We start from the raw sequence: 19123 nt of genomic DNA on the forward strand, positions 1-19123 counted from the left end.
TCTGAAAACCGAACATTTAAAGTCTCATCCAGGGAGCAGTAGCCCAAACCCATGCATGGACTCGGGGGGGGGGGGGATCAGTCAATATCTCTTTATTGCACAGCAAAAAATTGCCTTGCAAAATGCCCGGTTCTGCAGTGCAGTCACACCAAACATAATAAAACGGTCACTAATAATAATCTCTACAATCTATAATAGGTTGCTGCTTACAATTTTGTGACTGAGAGCAAGAGTGCCTGGATGGTTCCAGGTGCACCCATTCTCCACTCAGATTAATAGAGGAACTAGAAAACAGGCTGTTTGTATATGGCTGCCTCAAAATGGGTATCTGAAGAAGTGTGCATGCACACGAAAGCTGATACCAATAACAAACTTAATGGGTCCCTAAGGTGCTACTGGAAGGAATTTTTTTATTTTGTTCCAGAATGGGGACTCCCTGTGCACCTCAAAATGACTGAGGTCCTTCCTCCCCATTCACCTGGGAGGGACCAGCTATCCCCCTCGTCCTCTGACCGACGTTGCAGGGCCCCCATCGGCTGTGGCTCTTCCGCATTAACTAGCAAGGTGGCATTTGGGATGTGAGGCCCAGGATGCCCAGACCCCCCGGAGACTCTGAAAGGGGAGTTTCCTCAACATTCAAGAGTCAAAGCTGTTTTCCGTATGATGGGAGCCAGCAAGAGAGCAGGCAGGTTCGAGCCTGGGGTGGCAATGCTTCTTCACTGACTGGCACGAGGTGCAGGATGAGGTTCAAGCTGCAGCCTCAGCCCCTAAGGGGGCAGCAGCAAAGGGGGAAACCCACCCCCAGGGAGAGGGAGATCTCTGCATTCATTAGAGCCCAGTGTGCCTCCACCGCGGCAGGGCCAGCTCTCCAGCTGACCTGGGAAGGCAGCGCTGCTCTTTCCCGCTCCAAGCAGACAGGTAAAGCCTTAATTTCCGCAATTAGCACAGCCGGGCAGGAAGAGGAAATGCAAATGCTGGAGATTGCTTAACGCTCTGGAATCATCCCGTCCCCTGGTCTCTGAAGTTCTGATGCGCTTCCTCTGAGGCATCGTAAGGCCAGACCTGGAGGTGGTGACGTGGGTGGAAGGTGGTTTCATTATTATTATAATTATTATTGGTTTGTTTCTATTTCTGTCAGGAACTGCAAGAATCATTCTCGCAGGCTCTTCTCTGCCAGGGCTTGGGGGTGGGGGTGCCTGAGGCCCTCCATGTGTTGCTAGAGAGCAGCCCCCCTTAGCCCTAACCATTGGCCATGCTGGCTGCAGGGGGCAGATGGCAGCTGGAGCCTCACAGCGTCTGGAAAAGGCCACAGGCCCCCCATCTCTGAGCAAGCCCTTGGAGGAGGAAGACGCTTGGTTCTTCTGTCAGAGGAGGGCTTGGCTGCCCCACGAGTCAGGTGGCTTTTCTTGGCCAGAGCTCCCAATGATTCAGAGAGGGGCTGGTGCCGCCTGGGTGGGGGGCGGCAGTCAGGACCCACTTTTGCATGGCAAATGCCTCTGCTGCTTCCCACAAATGCCTGAACTAGGAGGTACCACAGCACCCCCTTCGCTCCTGGGCCAGCCCCACCTCTGAGCCACAGCAGAGAGCAAAATCAGATGCCAGCCAGCTCTCCTTGGGGGCAGAGTGGGTGCCAAACTGGCTGGGACACTGTGTGTGTGTTACGGATCTGAAGCGCTCACTGGGGCAGAGCTGGTCCCCTGCCTTTACCATGGCCACGGGGGGCAAGAGAGCAGGTCCCCTCTCAGCAGCCTCTGGTTGCCGGAGAGTCAAGAGGAGCAGCGTGTGTAGGAGGGCTGATTCTGCGCCTGGAGAAGAAGGGGTTACAGGCAGTTGCATGGCTGCCCCGGCCCCTGGGGAGGCTGCCTTGTGTGTCCCTATCGGAGCCCCTGCGCTGTCACTCACTCATCCCGACACCCAGACAAGAGCCCTTTCTGCTGCCTTATCAGCGGATAAGAGCAGGTCAGGGGGCAGGAGGCACTGAGCATGCTCTGCCGCCAGTATTGATCGTGCCGGGCAAGATGCAGATGGATAGAATGGCCAGCAGATAGCAATGGGGTGCCGGCAGCATCGATCGGGGGCCCCTCGGCACCAGTGCCTTTGTGCGGGCGGCAAGACGCCGCTGGCGATAATGCCGCAGCCGCGACTCCGTCGGCGTCTAGCCTGTTCCTCCTGCCCTCCAGCGCGGGGGCTGGCCTTTCCGCTGGGGCTGCATGATAGATGGCGATCCCGGGGGGCAGGCCGCCTTTATGGGGGGCGTGCAGGACGGAGACGTCTCTGTGCAGTGCCCCCTTCCCTGGAATCGCAGCATGGTGGAGGCGGAAGGGAAGCCAGGGGTCATCTAGTCGGAACACACAGGCGGGAGTTGCGGCTGAAGCGTCCCTGACAGGCGGCCGCCCACTTTTGCTTCTGCAGGGAGGAGAAGGAGCGTTGGATCCGGGCCAAGTACGAGCAGAAGCTCTTCCTGGCCCCTCTGCCCCACTCGGACGTGCCCCTGGGGCAGCAGCTGCTGCGGGCCGTGGTGGAGGACGACCTGCGGGCCGTGGTCACTCTGCTGGCGCACGGCACCAAGGAGGAGGTGAACGAGACCTACGGGGACGGAGACGGCCGGACCGCCCTGCACCTCTCCAGCGCCATGGCCAACGTGGTCTTCACGCAGCTCCTCATCTGGGTAACAGAGGGCCTTCCAAGGGGGTGGGGGGAGCGGAGGAGGCCGGGCAGGGGGCTGGCAGGAGAGGACCGCCCAGCTGCCCCCTCCCTGACCGGGCGTCCTTCCCGCTGTTTTTCCTCTGCCCGCAGTACGGGGTGGACGTCAAGAGCCGCGACGCCCGAGGCCTCACCCCCATGGCCTACGCCCGCCGGGCCGGCAGCCAAGAATGTGTGGACATCCTGCTCCAGCACGGGTGCCCCAGCGACGCCGCCATGAGCTCCCTCACGCCCAGCCTGCCCCGCAGGAACGTCAACAACAACGCCTCCCCTTCCGGGGCTCTCTCCCCCGAGCCCCCGTCCCCCACGGCCCACTGAGCCCCCCTGGCAGCGCTGCGGGGGCCGGTCCTGGCAGTAGACGGGCGTGGGGCAAAGGCACCGGCCCTGGGCACCCGAGGGGCCTCTCCTTGCCATCCTGGTGGCCAGGCATCCTCCACGTGGGCAACCCTCCTTCCCACCCCCCAGGAAAAAGGGAACACGGGACCCCAGAGGCCCCAGAGCAAAGGGAACCCCCTTCCCCCTGGCTGCACTTGTGGTGTGTCAGTACTATAGAGCCCCCGCCCCTGCCTTCCCCGCGTCCACTGCTGCAGCCTGTCCGGGACAGACCTGGGGTGGCCCCCCACTTTGGATGCTGCTCCCCCTTCTCCAGCCTCCCACCTGTCTCAGCCACTTGTGTATAAAATGTACATTGGAAATATTTATATGACGGCCTGTAAATAAGGTTTCTTTGCCGTTTGTGTGTGTGAGCTAGAGAGAGAGAGAGAGCGAGGAAGACCTGCCGCAGCAACCGAGCAGCTACCCAATAAAAGAACTGCCCCACCTCACCCACCAACTGCCCCACACAGTGTGGCTCTCTCTCCTTCTTCTCCTCCGTGGAGCAGGGCCAAGGCTGCCCCCAGCCCAGGGGGGGCTGGACAGGGGTGGGGGCAGAGAGGCTGGGCTGAATTGGGGGGGAGCGGCAGGGGAGCCCCCACCTGCCCAGTAAGCCCCTGGCTGTGGTGGGAGCAGGGCCAGCGGCCGGGCAAACTAGCAGGCCGTATGAAACAGGGTTAGGGGTCTTGGTGGAACGAAGCTGAACATGAGTCCACCGTGTGATGCAGCAGTAAAAAAGGCGAATGCTATTCCAGGCTGCATCAACTAGACTTCTGTCTGGTGTCCAGATCAAGAGATTCTGCATTGCTCAGACTACACCTGGAATACGGTGTCCAGTTCTGGGCGCCTCAATTTAAGGAGGATGTTGACAAGCTGGAAGGTGGGCAGGGGAGGGCGACCCAATTGATCAAGGGTGCGGGGACCCTGGCAGGGGAGGTCAAGGGCAGGGGGCCGGCAGGCACAGTCCGTCAGGGGAGGCCGATCAATTGCCTGTGCTCTGCCTGGGACAGCAGAGGCATCTGAGGGAGTCGGCACAAGCTCAGCCACAGCACATCCTGGGCTCTGGGGATCTGGGGGTGTGTGAGGCAGTGTGTTGGGGGGGTGGATTGGGTCCAGACACAAGCAGGAGCAGGGTAACCCCCACAACTTGCCTCCGACTCTCCTGCCAGAAGAGTTGCACTCCCTCCTCCTCCAGGGCATTGTGGCTGCCCTGCCCTGCCTGTGGGGAAGGACCTTGAGTTGGGATTCCTGCATTGCAGGGGGTCAGACTGGATGACCCTGGGGACCCTTTCTAACTACGCAATTCTGTGACTTGTGAGGGGGGGTGAAGAAGAGCCTGCTTGGCTTTGGGATAGTCAGTAGCGCAGTCTGAGCTGCGGGAAGGGGGTCTTGGCGTGGCAACGCGGGGGGGGTGCATTTCAAGGGGGTGGGTGACACTCGCACCGCGCACACGGAAGCAGCAGGCACACAACTCTAGCAGGACCATGCATCGTGTGATCCGGTTGCTGCTATTAAAACCATGTTACATGATGTGACGTGTTCTTTGCCATTTGAGCTGCTGCGGGCTCTGCGCGGGAGGCTTGGTGGGAGCAGCAGGCCAGGCTTGGTCCGGCCGCCCTTTGCAGCTTCTCCAACGTGGCCCGAATGGGCCCAGGTCCGCCAGCCGGGGCTCAGCCACTGACTGGGCTTGGGAGGGGGGCAAGTGGGGCCTGCCTTGGGGTGCCTTCTCCGTGGACGGCAAGGGCAGCAGCGGGCTTGTCCTCTTTGCGCAGCGAGCAGAGCACGCCGCCTGGCCTTCGTGGGCGCGTCGGGCCTCGTCGGAGTTCCCCGTCCGCACACCTGACTTGCAAAGCTCTGCTGGGACCGCGCGCGCCCCGCCCCCCAGGAAGCAGGAGGCCCCCTCGGAACTTGCCTCCTGGCTAACGAGGCGGGGACGGGGCGCCCCCCTCCCTGCAAGGGGCCAGACGCCCCAGGGGGCCGCCTCGTTGGGGCGGGTCAGGAAGTGGGGCGGTACGGCGGGGGCTCTGCGAGAGGAACGGCGGCAGCCGCAGCCGGGAAAATCTCCTGCTTCGGGATGGGGGGCAACCTCCCGCCCCGTCGCCCCAACACTGAGCCGCGGGGCCACGCCAATAGAAAAGTAAGTTTATTGACTTTCAGCACGACTCTGCACGGAACTGACACATTGACGCGGGCGGGGGGGGGGGTTGTGCGGGGCCCCCGACGCCGGCCGCCTTGAGGAAGGAGCGCCCCTCTGTATAGACTTTACACCGAATAAATAAGGGCTATGGTACAAGGGCGCGTGCGGGGGGCGGGGAGAGGGTCGGGGGCGGCCGGGGGCGCCCGCCTCCCCGTCCGCGCAGTCCGTCCATGGGGCGGGGGGGGCTCAGGGGTGCTGTCCCTGCTCCAGCTGCTGGTGCTGGCTGCGCACGGCGAAGCGGTTGACGTGGACGGGGATGGGTACGACGATCTTGGGGTTCCTGACGGGCTCCCCGGAGCGGCCGCTGACGTTGCCGGCCTTGATGCGCTTCCACTTGGCGCGCCGGTTCTGGAACCAGATCTTGACCTGCACCTCGCTGAGCTTGAGCGCGTGCGCGATCTGCGAGCGCTCCGTCAGCGACAGGTACTTCTTGCAGTGGAACTCCTTCTCCAGCTCCAGCAGCTGCTCGCTGGTGAAGGCCGTGCGCCGACGGCGGCTCTTGCCCGGCCCCGACGACGAGGGCGCGGAGCCCGAGGACGACGACGCCGGCTCGCCGGGGACCCGCTTGGCCTTGGCCTTGGGCCCGGCGCCCAGAGCACCGCCGCCGCCGCCGCCGCCGCCGCCGCCGCCGCCCGCCCCGTCCAGGAAGGGCTCCTCTTCGCTCTCGGCCGAGCTCTCCTCCTCTTCGCGCTCGCTGCCGCCCGCCGCCTCGCCAGGCCGCCCGTCCAGCTTCTCCTCGTCGGAACTGTAGGCCTTCACTTCTGCTCAGAGAAAACAGACAGGCAGAGGGGAGACGTGAGGGGGGCGAAGGGAACCCGGCGGGCGCGCCCACCCTGCCCCACCAGCCCACCTGCGCGTGATCGAGTTGCGATTCCTGCGTTGCGCGGGGCTGGAATGGATGACCCCCGGGTCCCGCCCAACTCTGCAATTCTACAGCTGCAGAACGCAGCAGCCGTGCCCAGCCCTGCCCCGGTGCTCCTTCACAGCCACCGCGAGAAGGGACAGGGGATGGGGGTCGCGGCACGACACACTGCCCGCCCCGGAACGAAGCCAGCGGAAGCGGGGCTCGAGCTGGGTGCACCGCACGCCTCGAAGGCGCATTTTTCCTCTGCCACCCCGAAGAATTCTGGGTGCTCTAAGCTAGTTCAGGGTTTCTGGAAACTCATTCTGTGCGTGGTAAACTGCAGTGCCCAGAAGTCCTGCATTGCGGGGGGTTGAGCTGGATGACCCTTGGGATCCCCTCCTATGATTCCAAGTGTGGAACAGGTGGGTATTTTGAATGTGCTTCGATAGGACAGGGCTATGGGAGGCTTCGAGTTCCAGTGGCTGTGGGTTGGAGGCAGCAAAGCTCCCAAATACTAGCTGCTGGGAATCACTCTTGTGTGCGAACCCTGATAGGAGAATCGTAGAGTTGGAAGGGACCCCCAAAGGTCATCCAGTCCAACCCTCTGCAAGGCAGGAATCTCAGCTCAAGCATCCATGACAGGTGGCCGTTCGGCCTCTGCTTATAAACCTCCAGGGAAGGAAGGCTCAAAAGCACTCTGCACGTAGGAAGCCAAACCACAAAGTGGGGGCTGGACTAGATGACTCCTGGGCCCCCTCCACACACACAAACACAAGCAGGCTGCAAGTCAAATGCTCCACGTCATTAAACTCACCCCACCTTGCCCCAGTCCTGGCCAGCAAAGAATGTGGGGGTTCCCCTCACAGACCCCCACCCAGGCTCTAACCCAACTGCAGCAGGAGAAGCCCACCAGTGGGCAAGAGCATTGCCTGCCCAGAATGAAACCTCCTCATTCAGATGCAGTCTACCTCCGACGCCTGCAATCAGGTGACAAACAGCCTGAAGGACGTTTGGGTGAGCCGTTGCTGCCAGCCAGTGGCTGCCGATGGCCTAACTCTGGGCAGAGCACCTTCGTCCACACCAGTGGTGGGCTGAGGAGGGTCCGCAAGGGCTTAGGCGGTGCCAAGAGAGGGAGGAGAATCCTCCAGACTTCCACAAGGCAGAGCCCCCTGCCACCGTCGCCCCTTCGCATGGCACAGAGCTGGGACTGGAAAAGCTGGGCTGTCCCCGGAGGCCCCCTCCTGCCTCTCACCACCACGCAGCCCCCGCCTGGCAAATAGCTTGGCTGTGGGAGACCTCACATCTAAGGCAGCCCCTGCCCGTTGCCTGAGAGCCATTGGCCCACCCTCAGCCTGGAGGAAGTTAGAGGAGCCTTAATCTGCGGAACTCACTACCACAAGATGGACCGGCGGCTTTAAAGGGGGATGAGAAAATACATGGAGGAGGAGCAAGAGTTATTTTTCTCCGGGTCTTTGTTCTTTAATCATCTGTGGCTGCTTTCAGGGGGTGGGATGTTTTAATCCTGCTTTTTATATATAAATAAATGCTATTTTCAGCTTGGCCACTCGCTGTTTTACTTTTAGATGGTTTCAGTGTCTGTGGGTTTGTTTGTTTATATGTAAATCTCATTGAGTTACTTTTCATTTAAAAAGTGACTAATAAGGTCAAATAAATAATATCCATGGTTCTATAGACACCCCCCCCCCGAAAAAACCTTGTTCAGGGGTAGCAGACCCCTGGGTGCCAGTTCTTGGGGAGGGGGCCACAGTGAAGGCAGGCTGCCAGAGGCCCCTGTGGGTGGGGTGGATCCAGCGGGACTCTTTGCCTGAGGGTGATGCCTGCCTGCTCTAGGCAGGATGAGGCCCCATCCCAGGTGGTCACAGCTAAACTGCATAACACAGGAAAGCAAGTCAGTGAGAGAAGGGCAATCTGCATATGCTCAGAGGCACTCTCATTCTTAAAATCATGTCCCAGGCCCATCACCACCTCCCACAATAAAAAGCAAAGGAGGGGTGTTTCAGTTCAGAAGAGGCAGTATCAGGACTAAATTACTCTTGGTGTCCCTATGATTCCCTGACTCTGTGACAGGCCAGGGGCAGCAGTCCCTGAGTCAGGTGACAACTGCCGCATTGCTCCCACCACTCCCAGCTGGGGAGGCGACTGGTCTTTGCACTCTAACTCATTGCAGCCCTACTTCTGTCTCTTCGCATGAAAGCATCTGAAATGAATAAACTCATGCAGCTGCCACCCAGAGCTGGGCACTGCACAGCAGCCCCCCTTCCATGATAGACCCCCGCATGAGGGCAGCCTCTAGTGGTCACGGGAAATTGGCAGGCTGGCTTGGCTGAGTTTGTGGGGCAGTTGGGGCGGGGAGAGAGAGAGAGAAGAGTGGACATAGGAGCAGAGGAAATTGCCTTTCGCTGAACCAGACCATTGCTCCGTCTAGCTCAATATTGTCTACACTGGCTGGCAGCAACCACCCTCCAGGATTTCTCTTCCAACCCTATTATGGTTATTGTTATTATTCTATTTATTCTATTTCTCCCTGACAAGGCAGTTTACAGATAAAAAGAACAACAGCTAAAACATAGGGGGAAAATAATCATTGAAAAAAATTTAAAAACACAGCTAGATAGATAGATAGATCTCAAAAGCAGTCAGCTCCCAAAAGCTTGTTGGAACAAAAGGGTCTTCACCTGCCAGCAGAAGCACAAGGAGGGACCAGTCTGGCTTCCCTAGGCAGGGAGTTCCAAAGTTGCCCCTGAGAAGGCTCCCTCCCACGTCCCCCCATGAGAGTCCCAAGACTGAGAGAAGGGCTTCCTCACACCCCTCACCTGAGCACCTGGGCAGGTTCCTATGAGGGAATACCGTCTTTCCGATAGCTTGGGCCTCTAGCCACCAGCCTTTCTCAACCTGAGATCCCAAATGATGTTGTTGGACTACAACTCCCATGATCTCTGCCAGCTAGGGATGATGGGAGTTGTAGTCCAACTCCCCCCCTCTGGGGCATCTGTGGTTCAGGACTCTCCTTCCTGGAGGTTTCTAAACAGAGATTGAGTGGTAATCTGGGATGGATGCTTCAGCTGAGATTCCTGCATTGCAGGGGGATGGACTGGATGACCCCAGGGGTTCCCTTCCAATTCTACAATACTGCGGCCTAAGGCTGAGAAAGGCTGCATGCCAGGCGTTGAGCCTGGGACCCTCCACCAGGTCGTTCTTTGGCCTTTCACAGCCACCTGTTTCAAAGGGCCACGACTAGCCACACGCGTGGATTGGGCAAGATGTGGCTCTGAAGGGACCGCGGGCGGCTGGCGACGTCTGTGCTTCTTCAGGCGTCCTGCCTGGTCCTGGCTCCGCTTCCAGGGTTTTTGAGAGAAGCGAGGGGACCAGAATCCCTTGCCCAGACCTTGCCCCGCGGCTCCTCTCTTGACCGTGCGCAAAGCCCAGCACCCCACGGCCCTGAGAGGAGCCGTCGAGAGGCAGTATGGGGTAGTGGTTAGAGTAGGACAGGGGAAACCAGGGTTCAAAACAACCCTGTCGGCCATGAAGCTCCCTGTGTGGGGGGGCTGGCAGTCGCTGTCTCTCTGCCTAACCTACCTCACAGGGGTTTTGTGGGAATTAAAAGAGGATTATGCAGGGAAGAACCATGTACCCCGCCCGCCCCTCAAACCGCGCGGGGAAAGGCTCCTGTCTGTCGCCCTCGAGAGCCGGTGGCAGTTAATGTGGTCGACGGGTGGGGCTTTCCTCTGAGAAAACGCCCCCCTACCTCCCGGATGGCACGTAAGTGGTGGGCGTGGCTAATAAAAAGGTGGGCAAGACCACCCCACGCCCAGAGACAACGCGCCCCTCAATTAGAGGAGGTTAAAATAGGAAAGAGCCCCCCCCCACACTCTACAGTTCGGTTTGGAAAAGCCTTCTCTAGAAGGCACGAGACAAGCAAGCGGTGCTGTGGGCCCGCTGGGGAGGCAGTGCGGCCAATTTTGGGGATCCAGAAAGGGCAGGGCTGGCCCAAGACACGTTGGCTCCTGAGGCGAACCCCGAAATGACGCCCCAGGGGTGAATAAAGATCAGCCTTGGGATCTGCTGCCCCTGGGAATCCTGCCACGAGGCCGTTCCCTCGCCACCCCGTAGAATCCTAGAATTTTAGAGACCGAAGGGACCTCCGAGGGTCATGCAGTCCAACCCTCTGAAAAGCAGGACTCGCAGCCACTGGCAGAGGCAAACCGGTTCAAATCTTCACACGGGCAGAGAAGTCCAGGTGAGGCCTGGGACCTGCAGGGCCACGGGTCTGATTCAGTCTAGAGCAGCTTCACACGTTCCTATCAAGAAACGGGATTGCAGGCAGGGCTGGAAAAGTTCAGTACAAAAAAAGAACTAAAACGAATAACTCAAGTGGCTGCAGCAGTGGCTCACTTATGAATAAGTTGCAGTATTGGGGGCTTTTCCATTTAGAAAAAGGGGGTGCGCGTTGATACAGGCGTTTAAGGCGGTGCGCAGGGACTGGAAGTTTCCCTCTCGGAGAAACGGCGGAGTCACGTCCCAGGAACGTCGGAAGAGACGCATCCAAGGCCTTCTTCACAAAGCAGCGCAGAGGGGAGCTGCGGAACTCCATCCCACAGGAGACAGGGATGGCCACCAACATGGAGACAAATTCATGGAGGAGATGGAGGCTGCTGATGACTCCTAACCCCGAAGGCTCCTTCCGGAGCGCGCTCAGCTGTCCTGCCTGGCGGCTTTCCGGCTCTTTCCCTTTCCGCTGCTCCTCCCTTCGGATCCTGTTCTGCTGCAGATGCCACCTCCTCTCAGGGTGCAAGGGGCCCGCCCCACCTTAGAGAGGCACACACCCCATACACGCCCTTGCCTCACCGGGGTCCAGCGGAGAGGATCAGCGCTGGCTGTGCTCCCCATAGGAGGGAAAGAGGAGCCCCGCGAGGTGGGCCTGGCGCGCAGAATTAAGAGTCCCCCGCCAGGCCATGTCGGGGATTCATGAGCTGTGACTGCTGCATTGCGGGGTGGGGTGGGCTAGATGACCGCTGGGGTCCCTTCCAGCTCTATGATTCATTTGAGGTTTTTCAACGGAGGTTGGGGGGCAACCAGTCGGAGATTATTTTGTTGAAAGTCCTGCCTTGCATGGGGTGGACCGGACTGCCGTGGCGGGTACCTTCCAATTCTGCAATTCCATGTCACTATAAAAAGTGGCACCGATGGGTCTGAAGCGCCCAGAAGTGGCTGTTGGCGAAGGAAACGCGCCCTCGGGGACGCAAACGCTCCTCCGGCCACTAGGAGTGAGCAGGGGTCACCGGGTAGGAGGGCGATTTGCGTCTCTTGAGCTCCTTGGGGCAGCCTCCTGTCCCCACGCGATCTCACTGCCCGCCCACCATCTCCGATCCCTGGGGATCCAGCAGGATCCCACGCTTTGGAGGAAGCCAGGCAGAGTCCTTCCCGTGACTCCCTGGTAAAGCCACCTCGGTCACTCCGTTTTACTCTGGGGAGCGACAGTCCGGCGATATTGAGGGGAAAGGGAAGCAGGGTGGACGGATGAACCCCCCCAGCACCCCCAGCACAACGAATCCCCCCTACGCCCCATGGCTCACCGTCTCCTAGGCCTCGCACTGCTTGATCAGCGCCCCTCTCTAGTTGTGGGGCCTGCGAAACCGCTTTGCGGGAGGAGAACTTTTCGCCTTCGGGAAACTGGCCTTTCCCACGATGAGCCGCAGCCCCGGAAGAGAGGGCCAGGTGAATTTTTTATTGACACGTGTTTTGTTTTTTTAAAATAAATGTAAAGACACACATACATTTATTTGCCGCTGTGGGTTTTTTTTTAAAGCGGTATACAAATGAATTTCTGAATAAATATGTTGCCGCTGCCTTTGGACCCCTCCATGCCAAAAGGACGGAGGGAGCCCCCGCCGCTGCCGCTCAGCCATGTCCAGCTGCCTTTCAAGGCCCAGAGAAGTTTCCATGAGACAAGCAGAAGTTGGATATCGGTCTGCTTTAGCTGAGATTCCTGCACCACAGAGGGCTGGACTAGAAGGCTTTTGCGGTCACTTCCAACGCTACAATTATAAGCAGGGGAAATGGTACCCGCTGGTGCGCCTGGCACAGAAATGGCATGGGCAGGAAAGCTCTGGGAAGAAAGAAGGAAGGAAGGAAGGAAGGAAGGAAGGAAGGAAGGAAGGAAGGAAGGGGCCCCGGTGTCAACGGAGAGGCGTTCCTCATTTCTGGGTTTTCGCAATACAGAGGAGGGCTTGACCCAACTAAATATTTTCAGTTGATTAATCGAAAAATATTTTAAAAATCAAATAAATTCACCCAAACCTCGATATGAGCGTCCTTTTGGAAGCTGAGAGAATCCCTGCGCTGGTGGTGAAAGCCCACGCCACCCGGGGCTCCCTCGCTTTCTCCCGCGCAGCGAAGGGGCCAAAACCAAGGAGGCGTTTCTGGGAAGGTAAAATCCCAGGCCCTTCAGTTGCGTGGCGTTGGGGAAACCCCAGTCACTAAAACGGACCCAGCCCTCGATTAATAAGCTGCAGGCCTCAGAAGCAATCCTGCACCCGTCGACTCAGAAGCAAGTCCCATTTATTTCCACGAGGGCTTACTTCCAGGTAAAGGCATACCATCAATTCAAAGCACCCTAACAAGAATCCCGGGAACTGTATTTTGTTCAGGGTGCTGGGAATTCTAGCTCTGAGAGAGGGAAACTACAGTTCCCAATATTCTTGGGGGCAGAGATGTGCTTGAAATGTATTGATGTTGTGAACCGCCCCGTGATCTTCGGGTGAAAGGCGGTATACAAATTTAAGAAATCAAATAAAATAACTATGGCAGCAGCCTGAAGCTTCCTGAAGGCGAAGGATCTCAGCCGGGATTGAGGCCCTCCTGGGGGGTCTTCAAGCTTCCCTCTGAAAGCGAAGAAGGCAGAAAGCCGGGCCTCCCCGAGAGGAAACCTCTTGCCACGGGGTACCCAAGTTTGCTGCAATTGGAAGGAGATTGCAGTTCTACAGGCACTTAAGTGGGAGTAAGTCCAATTAAGCGTAATGAGACTGACTTCTGAGTAAAGGTGTCTAGGAGTGAGTTGCGACGCTTCTCTCTTTAAAGTGATTTGATTCACGCTTTTTCTGAAAGCCAGGCTGCCCACTGCCAGGGCCACAGGGATCAGCTGGTCAGCGGCAGAGAATTCGGATTCCGGGGCCCCGAAAAAGCTGGATGGCAAAGGGGTGTCGCTCCGGAGGACAGATGCTACCGGAGGAACTGAGGGGGAGGCTGAGGCGGCAGTGAGTGAGTGAGGAAACCTGTGGACGCCCCTTCGAACCGGGAGGCAGAAGCCGCGGCTGGACCGGCGCTCCCTGCGTGCTCCGTCCTGCTCGGGGGCGCCAACCTCCCGCGCGGGCGTCGGGGTGCCTTTGCGGAAGAAGCCAGACAGGGCGCAGGGCGAGGGGACGCCTGCTCCCCGCGGCCGAAGAGGAGGCAGATCAGGGAGTGGACCCGGCGCCGCTTTCTTCCCCCAACGCGCACCACCGCCGGCCGCGGGTTCTCAGTCGCCCGATCCCAGTTCCTGGGTGTCCTTCGAGGCGGCCTTTCTGCTGCTATTCGCGCCCCCCCCCCCAGGTGCCGCGGGGCACAAGAGGCGCCTCCACGATCACCTGCAGGTGGGTCAGTGCCAGGTCTCCGCCGCCCCCCTGCCAAGCCGGCTCGCAGAAGTCCCAGCACCGAGGACAGTTCTTTGCGGGGGTGTCCAGCGGACCGCGCTCCTTCCCAGGACTCCGCGCCCTCGCTGCCCGGGTATACTTCGCAGAAGGGTGGGAAGAGGGGGACCCCCAAGCCGATGCGTCCACCCCACAGCGTGGAATCCCTTGCCCCCCTGACACACACACACACACACACACACACACAGAGAGGGTGGGAGCTCCACTACTGACACAGATGGCCCCTGACTGCACCAGTTTGGCTGGCTTGATTTGTTTGTGTGTGTGATGGAAAATACTTTCCCTAGCGCGCGCCGCCTTCAATTTCTTCCGTGAGCATGTTTGGCGCCTTTGCTGGACCACAAGTGAAACTCCCACGGGGGGGGGGGACACGAAAGGACTCCCCAAGTGAGACCCTGAATCAAAGTTCCACCCCGGAAGTTCGGGGGGGTTCTCAGCAGGACCACCATATGCCTGGCCTAAAAGTCCCAGAGCCAAAGGGGGTGTTGTTGCAATGTGTTCCTGCGTTTAGGGGGCCGATGGAATTACTACCGGATTGGTTGGGGGGTTCGGGGAAAGGTCCTGCTCCGGCCCGGACGTGAGCGAACTTTTGTTCATCCTTCCTTCTTTGCCCCAAACGCTTGGAAGGAAACTTTCCCCTTCCGAAAAAAGTTCTCTCAACTCCCTCCGGCAGCCTCCTCCTCACTTTGCCGCCCTCCCGCCCCACAGGACGTTTCTGCGCCTCCGGCAGTCCCGCTCGGAGGGCGACCGGGGCCCCTTCCCTCCGCCCGCCCGCCCGCCTACCTGCCAGGCCCGGGAAGGGCTCCGGGAAGTGGAGGGGCGGCTCCGGCGGCCCTTTGTCCCGTCCCGGGGGCAGCTCGTCGCTCTCCACGCCGTCAGGCGCGCTCCGTCGGCGGCAGGGCGGCTCTGCGTTGCCTCGTCCGGCGCCCGGCAGCTCCTGCGCCGGGTAGAAGCCGTCGGGGGGCTCGCCGAAGCTGGGCAGCGCGGTGGTGAGCGCCACCATGGACGGGACAGCTTGGCCGAGGCTGGCGCAGAAGGAGTTGGTGAGGCGGCCGGCGAAGGAGGCCAGCGGCGCCAGCGGAGGGAGGCCAGCGGCCGTCTGCAGGGGCCCGTGGGGGAGCACCAGCGGCCGGTAGGGCATGAACATGGGGTAGCCGGTGTAGAGCAGCGGGCCGGAGCGCGGCGCGGGCGGCGAGTGCCCGATCAGCGAGTCGATGGAGAAGGCGGCGCCCTGGCCGGTGGGTCTCTGCATGGCCGCGGCCCCCGACAGCTGCTAGCCGGGCTGCCCGGCCTGGGCCCCGCGGGGCGCCAGACTCTGCGCGGGTCGGAGGGGCGCCGGACGCGCCGTCGGTCCAGCCCGGCCACAGGCACTTTGTCCGTCGGCGCGCGCGGCGCAGGTCGTGGCAGGAGACGGCGTTGCCTGCTTTGGCTTCCTGACTGCCTTCGAAGGCGCCTCCTCCGCTGCCGCCCACGAGCCGCGCTGCGCTGCGCTCCCCTCCGCTCCTGGCCCCGCCGCCGCCGCCGCGCTGCCTCTGCTCGCCTCTGCCGCGCCTGGCGCTGGGCTGGCGCTTTCTGCCGAGAGAGGGAGAAGGCGGGCGAGAGAGAGGGAGGAGGGGAGGAGATGGCAGGGGAGGGGGAAAGGGGTGTCGCCCTGCCTCGGGGCTCATCCATCTTCCTCAAATTCCGCTTGAGTTCCCCCCAGCGCCGCCCGCCCAACGGCCGGGCCAGGGAGCGCCGGCGGGTTCCCACTGGAGAGGCCGAGGGGGGCCCCTGGGAAGGCGCCGCCCCCTCCCGCCTCATCAGCCATTATGGCTGGTGATTGATGATTGCCAATTACCGGCCGGGCGCACAAGGGCCTTTTGTCGGGTGGGGCGGGACCAGCTGCTCCGCGGGGAGGACGGGGGAGGGGCGGGGAGCGCAGACCCGGACGGGACCAGGGACGCCCCGTCGCCTCTCGGCCCGCTGAGCCGCCCAGAGCCCGGACAGGAGCCCCCCGGGAGGTCGGGGCGTCGGCCATGGGATGGGACCCCCGCGTCCGTGGGGCGCCAATGACCCCGGAGGGGCCCGACGGGGCTGCTTCCTACGACAGGACCTCTTGCTCCTCCTCCCTCCGCCGGCGCCCACTGCGGGGAGCGAGAACCCGAGGTCAAAGGCGCCGGTTGGGCCGGGCATCGCCCTCTCTTGCTCAGGAATGTAGGACCCCCGAAAGCTCCGACGGCTCTTTCTTGGGCTGAGACCCTTCCTAGCCCGCTCTCCGCTCAAAACAAAACTCTTCCCGAAGGAGGGGGCGGCCTGGTGGAGCTGCCGAGGCCTCAGCGGCGGGATTGTGGGGGGTGGGGGGTGGAGAGGAGCGGGGGCTCCTGCGGGGTCACTTCCAGACCCCTCCTGGAACCCAACCACTTTTCCAGTGGAACGAACTCCCACGAGAGGTGGTGGAATCTCCTTCTCCGGAGGTTCTTAAGCAGAGGTTGGATAGACACCTGTCATGGAGCTGAGATTCCTGCATTGCAGGGGGTGGACTGGATGACCCTTGGGGTCCCTTCCAACTCTAAGTTTCTATGATTCTATGACATTTTTTGTGTGTCCCCCACCCACCGTCTTGCTCAAGAGAGGGTCGCCCAACGACGTCTTTGCAAAGAGCCACTCTGGACAGGGGATCTGAATTCCGGGGGGGGGGGCACCCAGAGATTCCTGCTCGACCTAGTGGCCGCTTCGCTCTGGGCTCCCACAGCATCCCGTTCTCGCCCCTCGGCTGTTTCACACACGCATGAAACGGCAGGGAAAGGTCCTCTAGCGCCCCTTCGCATCGGGCTCCGGCTCCACGCCAGTTCTAAGGCCAGACCCTTTTTGCCTCATTCAAGAGAGTGAAGGGGTCAAGTTTTCTGATGATACTAAATCGCTCAGGTTCATTGAAACAATGGGAGAACTCCAAAAAGACCTTTTCAAACTGAGTGAATGGGAAATAAAATGGCAGATGCAATTCCACCTTTACAAGTGTAAAGTGATGCATGTTGATGAAAATATTATTATTATTACACCTACAAGCTCATGAGGTCAGAACTGGTGGTGACGGACCAGGAACAAGACTTTGGGGTCCTAGCGGATTACTCTATTAAGATGTGGACCCAGTGTGTGGCGGCAGTGAAAAAGGAAATCATTCCGTGGGATCTAGGGATCATTAGGAAAGGAAAGGAAAATGGACGATGTCATAAGACCCTTGTACCAATTTATGGTGCGACCGTACCTGGAGTCCTACGCACAGTTCTGGTCACCTCGCCTCAGAAGGGATAGTGTAGAAGAAAGAGGAACTGACAGGATCAAGGGCGGGGGGGGGGCAGCTCCCCTATGAGGTTGCGGCATTTGGGACTTTTTAGTTTAGAGAAAAGGCAAGTGAGAGCGGCGACCTAATGTGATTTTATAATATTGCGCGTGGCGCGGAGAAAATGCATAGATAAAAGTTGTTCTCCCTCCCTCATAACTTGTGGACAGTCAGTGAAGCTGAATAATGGAAGATTCAGGACAGACAAAAGAAAAGGATTATTCAGGCAGCGCAGAGTTAACCTGCGGAACTCCCTCCCGCAGGACGGCCACCAATCTAGAGGGCTTCAAAAGAGCATGAGAGAGATTCATGGCCGCTATTCTGTCAGAGACAGCCAAACCTCTGAATACCTGCTGCTGGAAATCACAGGAGAGCAGAAGGCTCTTGGGCTCGGATCCTGATTGCGGGTCCACATCCCCCCCCCCCCCGTCGGTGGTTTTCTGCTGGAGGGTGCCCTCAGGTTTACTCGGGAGTAGGTTGACTGCTCCTATTGAGATTAGGGCTCGTGGCAGGGCCGGGGAGATAGCTACCGCCATGTTCCGGAATTCATAGAATCCTAGAAATGAAGAGTTGCAAGGGACCCCAAGGGTCATCCAGTCCACCCCCCTGCAATGCAGGAATCGCAACTAAAGCATCCGTGACAGGTGGCCATCCAACCTCTGCCACATGGAGGGCTTCCCAAAAGCAGCTTATGCACTTTAAAAAATTGTCGTTTGGAGTTCGGGGAGAAGTGAACGACCATGCAGACCTTTGCCGCCTGCAGCAGCCAGATTTGCAGATCCGCGCCCTGGAGGAGATTTAACCAGCTGAAACTCCCTGCAGACGAAGGGAGGCCAGGTCGTCCGCGGCTGGTTCATCGCCCTCCCCAAAGAGTGGTGTTCAAACCAATGTGTGCGTTGGGGGTGTTTGAAGTTTGGGTGCGCATGCTGCCCCCGCATTATCCCTCCAGGTCCCAGGGTCTCAGGGGCTGGGAGTCAACCGCTACCATAACAGAACGGAGATCGCTTGGCCACCGCGGCTTCATGTTCTGGCAAGGATCCTTCTCCGCCATTTAGATTATTGCAGCACGTTGGAAGCGCCGGGCCTGCCTTTGGAAGCGGCCTGAAAACTACTCCTGATGCCCTGGTCCAAAGCAGGACCGCGAGGCTGCTAACTGGGACGGCGCCAGTCAGACAGACATCGCTGCGTCCCCTGCCGTGGCTCCCGGTTCCTCTTGAGGCTCAGTGAAGGGGCTGGTCTGGTCCCCACCTTTAAAGCTCCGAGGGGGTTGGCGAGAGGTTACCTAAGACGCGGCCTTCTCCCTCCTAGACCTGCCCAAACCTTGTGATCTTCTGCCTGGGTGGCCCCTTGCTCTGGCCGGGCGGTCCTTTGCCCCGTGGGAGGCGGCAAGGGGCGAGAAGAGTGGGGCAGTGCACGCGCACCGGCGCGCACCCTAGTTGTGGGCATGGGATGCTCTCTCCACACGGCGCTTTCTTTAAGGTATTTTCGGCGCCCGGAAGACTTTTTTTTTTTAAAAGAAAGATTCAGGCTTTTCAAATATTCTGTTACCCAATATTTTTAACCACCGTTTGTGTATTTTTAGTTATCCTGTAAAACTGGCTTTATTGCTCTTTTCTGGAATGGTTCTATGCTGCGAATTATTATTTTATTGCGGCTCTAACTGTACTTTATGCTGTTAACTGGCCAGAGAAAATCAGCTGGCATAAGAAGCTCCCTCATCCCAGGTCAGACCATTTAGCAACCCGCCTCTTCAGACCACAGGGGTCCCTCTACTCATTTCCCTGAGGCGGGCAGATGCAAACGGAGGAGCCCATCAGGACTCGGGAGTTGTGCGCGGAAGAAGGAATTGCAGCCGGTGTAACTTGCGTGACACCCTCCACCTGGTGATTCAACCTGTGGCGTATTTGGAAAGACTCATAGTCCACAACCCCCAAGCCAGGCCCCCAGTACAGTCCAAAAATGCATGCTCAGCCACAGATACA

General features: G+C 59.5%; 2 protein-coding genes across 5 annotated transcripts in view; one reads left to right on the plus strand and one right to left on the minus strand.

Annotated features, from left to right (window-relative positions):
- Positions 1-3527, plus strand: part of AGAP3 (ArfGAP with GTPase domain, ankyrin repeat and PH domain 3) — a 102334-nt gene extending 98807 nt beyond the window's left edge. For all 3 annotated transcript variants that reach the window (XM_080975409.1, XM_080975408.1, XM_080975410.1), the window contains 2 exons: positions 2413-2668; positions 2797-3527. In XM_080975409.1, coding sequence (XP_080831535.1) covers positions 2413-2668; positions 2797-3021 — 481 coding nt within the window. In that variant the 3' untranslated portion in view covers positions 3022-3527. The remainder of the gene's footprint in view (positions 1-2412; positions 2669-2796) is intronic.
- Positions 3528-5400: 1873 nt separating this feature from the next.
- Positions 5401-15097, minus strand: GBX1 (gastrulation brain homeobox 1). 2 transcript variants are annotated; one of them, XM_080975245.1, is made up of 2 exons: positions 14606-15097; positions 5401-6033 (listed from the first exon to the last, which is right to left on the minus strand). In XM_080975245.1, exons 1-2 carry the CDS (start codon positions 15072-15074, stop codon positions 5459-5461), a joined length of 1044 nt encoding a protein of 347 aa, XP_080831371.1. In that variant the 5' UTR covers positions 15075-15097; the 3' UTR covers positions 5401-5458. The 2 variants fall into 2 exon arrangements, 1 of the variants encoding a protein (XP_080831371.1); XR_013978276.1 differs by lacking the exon at positions 14606-15097 and adding an exon at positions 9714-10211 and having other exon boundaries at positions 5925-6033.
- Between the last annotated feature and the right edge of the window lie 4026 nt (positions 15098-19123).

Source organism: Podarcis pityusensis (assembly GCF_964106645.2).
Source record: "Podarcis pityusensis genome assembly, chromosome: 12".
NCBI classification, from domain to species: domain Eukaryota; kingdom Metazoa; phylum Chordata; class Lepidosauria; order Squamata; family Lacertidae; genus Podarcis; species Podarcis pityusensis.

Excerpts from the sequence above, each read along its gene's own strand:
- GBX1 (XM_080975245.1), bottom strand. The coding sequence starts at position 15,074 with ATGCAGAGACCCACCGGCCAGGGCGCCGCCTTCTCCATCGACTCGCTG. Across the intron at positions 6,034-14,605 it reads GCCCTTCCCGGGCCTGGCAG|AAGTGAAGGCCTACAGTTCC; the intron begins GTAGGCGGGCGG and ends TTCTCTGAGCAG.